Raw genomic sequence first — 10,525 nt, 5'->3', positions numbered from 1 at the left:
CAAGGAAATGGGTATTTTTCATAACATCTTTTTTGCTCTTCAGTCACAGAGAAGGTTATTTTGAGGAATTACTATGTTTTTGGGATGGAGTATAGTAACAGGCCCTTCCAGCCTTAATGGGTTTGTGTCACCCAATAACACCCATTCGACTAATTAACCTACTCATCTGTACATCTTTGGAACGTAGGAGGAAACACATGGACACAGGGAAAACAGGCAGCATCAGAATGGAACCCAGGTTGTTAGTGCTGTTACAGTGTTATACGAACCATTTCCCCTATTTCTGCCACAGAGTGTTTGATGAAAATATGTAGATGCATCTCACTCTAACCATGACTTTTTACTCTCCTCCCATCGGGTAGGCGCTACAGGAGCCTCTGCTCCCACACCAGCAGGCACAGGAAGAGCTTCTTCCCTGAGGCTGTGACACTGCTGAACCTCACATCACAGCGCTAAGCAGTATTGCATCCGTATTGTACTGTCTCAGTACTTTTATATTTGTGTGGAGTAACACTTACTTTTTATTCGCAGTTATTTTGTAAATAACACTATTCTTTGCATTTCTGGTTAGTTGCTAGCTACATTTCATTGGCTTTGTATCTGTACTTGGCACAAGAACAATAAAATTGAATCTAATCTAATCTATAAATTTAACAAATCCTGAGGCAGTGCTGGCAAATTAGGAAATTTGATTTCCTATTTCCTTGTGTTAAACAGAGTAAAGTTGGGAAATTTAAGGACCCTTCCCCACCACCCAACCTCCAAGAGGACCACAACCTTGCTGTGGTTTGTAGGCTTGTGTACCTCAGTGACCCAGAGAGCTATGTTGGCTGGAGTCAGGGCTTTATGCTTTGGCTGTTGGTAGGGTCACCCATGCCAAACAGTTCAAAGGGTAGAGGCCAGAGTAAGAGAGGTCCACAAATCGGTCCTCCAGGATTGGAGGTTCAGCTCAGGGCTAACAACCCTGGCAGGTAAAACAAAATCGTTACGGAAACAGCAATGAAGAATCCTTCTGCATCCAAGCACAATGGTGTCTCTGAGTCTCCACCTGGAACTTGCATGACTGACAGTAGTGAAAACCAAGAGGAAGTTGCAGACGTGGTCAAGAACGCTGTCAGAGATGGAGGACCTTCATTGTTATCCCATACGGCGGTGGCATAACGGGCAGAAAATAAGTTCCCCACCACCCAAAATACTAAATATTATCCATGGATATAAGTACTTTCTTCTACATTATACACTTTTGCAATAATTTCGGTAAAGTATATTGGAGTGGCGATGAAAAAATTAGATTCAGTAAGCAATTTCTGTTTTAAAATAAAATAAATCTGAAGTGATGTATTGGCCCAGTCTTCCATGGATTGGCAAAGTTAACTACACTAGCATGTCACCTGCAACTAAATATGCTGCTAGCTGGAGTAGGGTTTGTGGAGCAAACTTCCTCTGGTAAACAACTCTGAGGGAACAGAAAGGTTCACCACAGAGCAGGGTCTCTGATTATTAATGGAAATGCACACTTGCTCTGTTTTTAATGTGAATGAATTTCAGAAGATTAGATTAGATTATGAGGACATTCAGTCCTCGTTTATTGTCATTTAGAAATGCATGCATTAAAAAATGATACAATGTTCCTCCAGAATATCACAAGAAAAACAGGACAAACCAAGGCTAAAACTGAGAAAACCACATAATTATAACATATAGTTACAACAGTGCAAAGCAATACCATAATTTGGTAAAGAGCAGGCAGTGGGCATGGTAAAAAAAAGTCTCAAAGTCCCGATAGACTCATCATCCCATGCAGGCGGCAGAAGGGAGAAACTCTCCTTGCCATGAACCTCTAAGCACCGAGAACTTGCCGATGCATTGGAAGCACCCAACTGCAGCCGATTCTGAGTCCGAAAACTTCAAGCCTCCGACCAGCTCCTCCAATACAGCCTCTCCGAGCACCATCCTCTGCCGAGCGCTTCAATCCTGCCCCGGCCGCCGAGCAACAAGCAAAGCCGAGGACTCGGGGCCTTCTCTGGAGATTCTGGACCACACAGTAGCAGCAGCAGCGAAGCAGGCATTTCAGAAGTTTCACCAGATGTTCCTCCGTACTCTCAGGTCCATCTCCATCAAATCAGGATTGTGCACGGCACCCTACTTGACAAATAACAGATATCATTCACCGGAGTGGCCGCTGCGAGCTGTGTCGCGCCGCCATCTTCTCCTCTACTTTCATTCATGCTGTGTATCTCAGCCCAATAAATTTATAGCAATGTCAGACCATTTTAATCGGGCTCCAAGTTTCAGTTGTTAAACTGCATAAATTCAGCTCAGTTCAAACAATACAAAAATCACATTCTTAATTTTAATGATTATGTTTTATAACTTAATGCATTTTAATGTACTTAATATTTGCCATCCATGAAGCAGGAGCAATGGTAAAATTTCCCAGTACAGTATCAATCTACTTTTGGATTCGATAAGGAATTTTGCATCATACATCAGCTAAGAAATTTCTGGTGATCAGCTGCAATGCTTTGGCACTTGAATATGTGTATCTGAATCTGAACCTCTACAGAATTAGGGAGGTAAACTCTAACAGTTATAGTGTCATAGAAAAGTACAACACAGAAGTAAGCCCTTTGACCCATCTAGTCCATGCTGAACCATTTAAACTGCCTACTCCCATCAACCTGTACCAACTATTGCCCTCCATACATGTACCATCCATGAACCTATCCAAACTTCTCTTCAACATTGAAATCAAGCTTGCATGCACCCCTTGTGTTGGCAGCTCATTCCACACTCTCACAACCCTCTTAGTGAAGAAGCTTCCCCTCATGTCCACCTTAAATGTTTCACCTTTCACTTTTAACCCATGACCTCTAGTTGTAGTCCCACCCAACTTCAGTGGAAAAAGCTTGCTTGCATTTATTCTATCTATGCCCCTCATAAATTTGTATATCTCTATCAAAGCTCCCTTCAATCTTCTACATTCCAAGGAACAAAGTCCTAACCTGTTTAATCTTTTCTTAAACTCAGGTCTTCCAGTCCCAGCAACATCCTTGTAAATTTTCTCTGTACTCTTTCAACCTTATTTACATCTTTCCTGTAGGTAGGTGACCAAAACTGCATGCAATACTCCAAATTAGGTCTGACCAATGTCTTATACAATTTCAACATTACATTCCATCTTAGTATTCAATACTTTGATTTATGAAGGTCAATATGCAAAAAGCTTTATTTACAACAGACTGCCTGTAACACCACTTTCAATGAATTACGGACCTGTATTCTCAGATCCTTTTGTTCTACCACACTCCTCAGTGATATACCAAACACTGAATGTGACCTCCCCGATACTGAAGTGCAAGACCTTGCAGTTGCCTGCATTAAATTCCATCTGTCATTTTTCAGCCCAGTTTTCCGAATGTTCCAGATAGGGCTGCAAATACTGATAGCTTTCCTCACTATCCGCTATATCCCCAATCTTGGTGTCATCCACAAATTTGCTGATCCAGTTAACCACATTATCATACAGATCATTGATATAGATGATAAACAATAAAGGACCCAGCACTGATCCCTTCAACACACCACTAGTCATTGGCCTCTGATCAGAGAGACAACCATCTACCACAACTCTGGCTTCTCCCACAAAGCCAATGTCTAATCGAGTTTATTACTTCATCTTGAATGCTGAGCGACTAAACCTTCTTGACCAACCTGCCATGTGGAATCTTGTAAGATGCCTTGCTAAAGTCCATGTAGACAACATCCACTGCCTTGCCTTCATCATCTTTCCTGGTAACTTCCTTGAAAAACTCTAAGATTGGTTAGAGTTGACCTACCATGTATGAAGCTATACTGACTACCTGTAATCAGTCCGTGCTAATCCAGATACTGTACTCGTTTCTGGTCCTTTAGAATACCTTCCAATAACTTTCCCACTACTGATTCAGGCTCACCAGCCTATAATTTCCTGGTTTATTTTTTAGACTCTTTCTTAAACAGTGGAACAACATTAACCATTCTCCAATTCTCAGGTACCTCACCTATCACTAAGGATTTCAATGTCTCTGCTAGGGCCCCTGCAATGACTGCACTTGCCTCCCACATGGTCTGAGAGAACATCTTGTCATGCATTTGGGATTTATCCACCCTAATTTGCCTCAAGACTGCAAACACCTCCTCCTGTGAAATCTGTATAGGGATGATAAAGTTGATGCTCCATCTCCTGAGTAAATATAGATGCAAAAAACCCAATTAAGATGTCCCCACAATCTCTGTTGGCTCCATGCATGGATTACCATTCTGATATTCCAGGGGACCAAGTTTGTCCCTTTTAATCCTTTTGCTCTTAACATATCTGCAGAATACCTCGGGATTCTCCTTCATGTTGTCTGTTCGATCAACTTCATGCTTTCTTTTACCCCTCTGGATTTCTTTGTATTTTCTTTCATTTCTTACACTCCATAAGCACCTCATTTATTCCTTTGTGCCTATACCTGCTTCTGTTTTCCTTAACCTGGTCCTCAATATCTCTTGAAAACCAAGGTTCCCAACACCTGTTATATTTGCCTTTTATTCTGACAGGCACATAAGAGCTCTCAATTTCGTTTTTGAAGTTCTCCCACTTACCAAGTACACCTTTGCCAGAAAACAACCTTTCCCAATCCGCACTTACCAGAAACTTCCTGGCACCGTCAACAGTTACCTTTCTCCAAAGTAGAATCCTAACCCGCAGTCCAGATCTATCTTTTTCCACATTTACTTTGAAACTTGTGCACAGATATGTGTGCAGAGGAACTGGCCCACCTATTGTGGGTTCGAAGTCTGAAATTAAACAGTGCTGACTACCTGGCTTTGTGCTGATGTTATAGATTTTATTTTTGAGTTGAAACTGAGCAACATAATATTTTGAAAATTTATTCAGTAAATAAGCAGTGCAAAGGTATGAAAATGCATCAGCTTGGCAAGAAATTAGATGACAAGATCACTTTTAAAGTTTTAATACAATAATGTAATTTAGCAAATTTGATTTCTGATTCAGTAAAACATATGATGTGAGAGCTAACTTTAAATTCAGTGATAACCTGGTATGTTTTACTGTTAGAGCACTTTGGCGATTAGTTTATTCTCTGGTTCTGTTTATATTGCTATAACTTCCTTTGTCATATTTGTAATAAATAAAGTTTCCATTGTTAACATTCAAAGTTTTACAAATAACATTAAGTCTATGGCACGTTAACAAGTTTAATCAGAGACATGTGAGTAGAACATAGACCAGTACAGCACAGGAACAGGACCATCGACCCACAATTTTGTGCCGATCCAATTAAATTAGTAATTAATTTGCTAATGAAACTAATCTCTTCTGTCCACACAATGTCCATATCCTTGCATTTTTCTCACATTCACATGCCTGTCTAAATGTCTCTTAAAAGTACCCATCATGTCTGCCTCTACCAGCAGTCCAGGCACCCACATCTCGGTGTGGAAAACAAAAATGTCCCTCTTACCTTTCATCTGAAATTACCCCTTCTCATCTTAAATGTATGCCTCTGGCATTAGACATGTCAACCCTGAGGAAAAGATATTGTCTGTCTACTCTATCTGTGACTCTCATAATCTTATAAACCTCTATCAGATCAGCCTTTGCTGCTCCTGAGAAAAAACAACCCAAGTTTGACCAACCTCTTGTTATAGCACATGCTCTCTAAACCTCTTTTGCACCCTCCACAATGCTTTGACATCCTTCCTTTAATGGGGCAGCCAGAACTGTAAGCAATACTCCAGATTTAAGGTCACAACATAACTTCCTGACTTCGACATTCAATACCTTTACTAATAAGGGCAAGTATGCCATATGCCTTTCTTAACCACCCTATCATCCCGTGGAGCCACTTTCAGGGAAAATTTCAAGAATGTTTTCGACAAGATGATAAACATTCATCAAAATAAAACAATCTACTCAAGACATATTCCATACCTATTGGTATTTCCAATGTTTTTATTTGTCTTCAGTAAAAAACATCGCCAAGGCAACATTTGATTAAAAACAGCCGATACAATTGTTTGAATAAATGGAAATAATTCTTAACAAGTTTACTACTTTAGTAATACTCTAGAAAAGAGACCCTAATAAAACATTTAGCTGTAACAGTATGCAAATGTCTATCTTAGAACGTCTTGAATTATTCTCTGTCTTCTCACACATCTGGTTGTGCATTTTGTTTTACAGTCCTTCAGAATGCACTACAATCTTTGTCTTCATTGTTTTATTTATTATCACCATGTACACTGTTTACTTTGCAAGTTCAACATGAGCAAGGTATTTCACTGAACACAGAAATGGATTTGTTAAATACTGAACAAATTCTTAAAGTTGGTTTGAAAATGAGCTTAGACGTGTTCTTGAAAAGGCTAAGTTCCTTACAAGTTGCGATAAATACCACTGTTTTAAGGAACTTGCTGCCTTAAATACAGCAAAAACCTCATCAATTGCTAAACTTAAAATGATTGAGTAACTGTCATTTGGAACAAGACAGTCCAAGTTGTATTTCCAGTCTGTGTTATTCTGTGTGGTTTCTTCTATTTGGGTAGTAGATACAACTGGGATATGAAAAGTCCCTGTACTTTGTTATTAAACATTAGTCTCTCTTGAACTGTATGGAGATCTGAGATTGATTTAATTTGGCTGTAACTGTGAGTTCCACAATTAATCAGTCAATGGATATTTGATATTCGTATAAGTGCTGTTGCTTTATTAATTACTAAAAAACAAAAAGTAATCAATTGGTAAAATCATCAATTTTTAAAGTTGTGTTAATCAGTTATTAGAACAAAGAGCTTTATGGAGATGGGGAATCTTGTAGAGTTGTGAGAACACAACATGAGACCATGAAGAGATCTAAGTTTGATGACAATTTTAAAGTAGAAGCTCTAGGACAACGGGAGCTTTTGTGCGTCCAAAACAGGTGGTCAGAACATGGTGCCAATTCTCAAATAAAAGCAAATTGCCAGAGAACTTTGTCCTGGTACTAAAAACTAAGCTACATAAAATGAGTTGCTATTTCACTCCAACTTCAGTTTCTCAAGCAGGAACTAGTTTTGTTTCAGCATGTATTTACAGAGTATTTGAGTATAATTAGGAAAGTGCTTGAAATAACTGAGAAGTTCATTGAGATGACAGATAATATTTAAGTTTAAATCAGTTGGCCCTAAGATCAAAAAGCACTCCCAATGCAGATAATCTAAAAGGTACATAACCACTACTGATCGGGCTACGGACATGTCATTGGTCCCATGCACTTAAGACACACAGAAAGTAATGTTAGATTTAGACTGACATTTTCGCAACCAGCATGGAGAATTTCAAATAATTGATTTACAAATATTTTTAATCTTTAAAATTAGAAACAATTTGTAAAAGTACAGACTGAAAATGCATGGTCATTTTCTAGTTTTGCACTTGGTCTGGCACAGTAGAAGTCAAATTGATCTGTCTCAACCTGTGCACTGTGGCAGCATTTAAACATGAATGCATTCCTTCTTTCCATTCTCCCCACTTCCATTGTCACTAGGTAGCAGAACAGGATTGAGACAAAATTCAGACCTTGAAGCCAGAATGGTGTTAATTTATGTAATCACAAACAGGAGAAATATCTGCAGATGCTGGAAATCGAAGCAACACAAAATGCTGGAGGAACTCAGCAGGCCAGGCAGCATCTATGGAAAAGAGTACAGAGGACGTTTCAGGTTGAGGCCTTTCAGCAGGACTGGAGAAAAAAAGATGAGATTTAAAAGGTGGGGGGGAGGAGAAGGGAGGAACAACAGGTGAAACCGAGAGGGGGAGGCATGAAGAAAAGAACTGGGAAGTTGATTGGTGAGAGATACAGAGCTGGAGAAGGGCGAATCTAATGGAGGGCAAAAGGCCATGGAAGAAAGAAAAGGTGGGAGGTGCACCAGAGGGAGGTGATGGGTAGGCAAGGAGATAAGGTGAGGGAGGGAAAAGGGGATGGGGAATGGTGAAAGGGGTGGCCCTCACCGGAAGTTCAAGAAATTGATGTTCATGCCATCAGGTTGGAGGCTACCCAGATGGAATACAAGGTGTTATTCCTCCAACCTGAGCGTGGCCTCATCGCAACAGTAGAGGAGCCCGTAGATTGACATACTGGAGTGGGAATGGGAAGTGGAATTAAAATGGGTGGCCGCTGGGAGATCCCACTTCCTCTGGTGGACGGAGCGTCGGTGATCGGTGACGTGGTCTCCCACTCTATGTCGGGTATCACTGAAATACAAGAGGTCACACTGGGAGCACTGGACACAGTAGATGACCCCAACAGACTCACAGGTGAAGTGTCGCCTCACCTGGAAGGACTGTTGGGGCCCTGAATGGTAGGAGGTGTAGGGCAGTTGTAGCACTTGTTCCGTTTGCAAGGGTAAGTGCCAGGAGGGAGATCAGTGGGGAGGAATGAATGGATAAGGAAGTCACGTAGGAAGCGATGCCTGTGGAAAGCAGAAAGTGGGGTGGAGGGAAAGATGTGCTTGGCGCTGGGATCCTGTTGGAGATGGTGGAAGCTCCAAAGAATTAATATAAATTGGTTCTTTGACCAAGCCAAAAGAATTTTCCTGTCACTGTACATAAAGGTTCAGAAAAGCAATGAAACTGCAATTAAATATTCTAAGGTAGTAAATGTGATTTAATTACAGATTGTCTGGTCACAATTTATTTGGACTTTGGTAAATGCAGTGTGTTTTCATCAGAAAAGTGTGCATTCCCAGTCAGCCAAACTGAATTTCTCAGCAGCTTGTTTTGGGAAGTCTACAGCATGGTGAGACATCTCTAGATGCAACAAATACTGACACATTGACAATACAGGCTATTATATGCACCTATAATGAGATAACTGAAGTGTTAGAACTTAGAACATTACAGCACAGAAACTGGCCATTTGGACCACAGTGTTGTGCCAAAACAATTAAACGAGTAATCAAATGGCTGGCTAATCTCTTCTGCCAACACAATGTGTGTATACTTCCATTTTCCTCACATTCATGTGCCTATCTAAATGCATCTTAAAAGTCCCTAGTATTTTTGCCTGTAAACCACTCTAAGCAGAGTATTCCAGGCACCCACCACTCCTGTGTGTGTGTATTTAAGAAAAAAACACTCCCCCTCACATCTCCTTTGAAATTACCACTTCTCAGATTAAAGGCATGCTCTTTGATATTAAGACATTTCAACCCTTGGGAAAAGATACTGTGTACTCTTATAAACCTCTCTCAGATCTCCCCCTCAGTCCCCACCACTCCAGAGAAAACCCAAGTACGTCCAACCTCTCCTTATAGCACATGATTGTTTTCTTAATATTATGAAGCATCATGAATTGAATAGGAAGCTATTTGAGCAATAGTTTTGGTCATCTTAATGTCATACATGATCCCCAGTTGATCTTTAGACCACATAAATATACCATCACTTTGATACCTTTTAATCTCTAAGATTTACCAGACTTTGCAGCTGCTTCAGATGATCGGCCACTTCTGCGCCTATATCTCCACACCTGACTCTCCCAGTATCCTCTAGATTTGTATCGTTCTTTGCAAACTCGACACCATCCAAAATTGTTTGTGTCCAAACTTCAATTATCACCTCTGTTCTTGTCAACTTCAGCTATTTCCTGCTTAAGAAATTCCCCATTCTCCATTCTTGTTTTCAAATTACTTCAGTCTTCTCCATTCCTATAATCTCCCCCAAGCATCTATCTGCTCTGATCATCCCTGAATTTAATCGTTCTTGCCATGCCTTTCGCTGCCAGGTCTAAAATGTGAAATTACTTCCTAAATTGCATTCTCCTTTAAGGCACTGTTTGAAGACACTGTCTTTGACCAAACTTATTTGTTCCAATATTTATAAACATTCATTATTGTGAGAATGTTTTAGTCATTGTTCTGTTATAGAAACTGTATATTCATGATTTTTTTTCCCCCTGTTCTTATCACATTTTTGAGAAATGTTATTTCTACAAACTCCATGATGGGATGCAGGAGAGCTTGAATTAACGAGATTCTTCTTCCTTATACTTGCACTTCAGCGATTCAAGGCCCTTTGGTGTTTTTAAAACTACTTTTCTTTTTAAAGTTGGATTAGATAGATCCAGATGAGCAGATTGGAAAAGAATCCATTAGTTGCAAGAATATCAGCTGTCCCTTTCTTGGTACGTACTGAAAGTAAGCTGTTCCATTTTGATTTTATTCAGTGGTACGTGATGACAATTTTTGGGACTTGAGAATACCAGTGATCCAGTTACTCCAGGATAATGCCGTCAGATATTTATTTCAATTTCCAAAGTGTACTTCAGAAGCTCTGTCTCAATCTGAAATAAAATGATACATAATTATTGTTACATTCTGTGACGCAATGTGCTGCAACTTGGAATGTAAATTCCCTTCAAATGTGATCTTGATATTTTTCGCAATGCTTTTGGGCACAGTATTTGAAGATCGTTTTTCTGAGGATAAACCATTTTTA

At 39.9% G+C, this 10,525-nt stretch overlaps 1 protein-coding gene across 8 annotated transcripts in view; it reads right to left on the bottom strand.

Moving 5' to 3' along the window:
* Window positions 1-5,999: 5,999 nt before the first annotated feature.
* Window positions 6,000-10,525, bottom strand: part of LOC140212459 (ubiquitin thioesterase otulin-like) — a 50,055-nt gene continuing 45,529 nt past the window's right edge. For all 8 annotated transcript variants that reach the window (XM_072283282.1, XM_072283280.1, XM_072283285.1 and 5 more), the window contains one exon: window positions 6,000-10,370. In XM_072283282.1, the coding sequence (XP_072139383.1) occupies window positions 10,320-10,370 (51 nt within the window). In that variant the 3' untranslated portion in view covers window positions 6,000-10,319. The remainder of the gene's footprint in view (window positions 10,371-10,525) is intronic.

This window comes from Mobula birostris, chromosome 19 (genome assembly GCF_030028105.1).
Source record: "Mobula birostris isolate sMobBir1 chromosome 19, sMobBir1.hap1, whole genome shotgun sequence".
In the NCBI taxonomy this organism is placed as follows: Eukaryota; Metazoa; Chordata; class Chondrichthyes; order Myliobatiformes; family Myliobatidae; genus Mobula; species Mobula birostris.
Note: the sequence above shows the minus strand (reverse complement) of the source record. Positions and strands in the feature narration are given on the sequence as shown.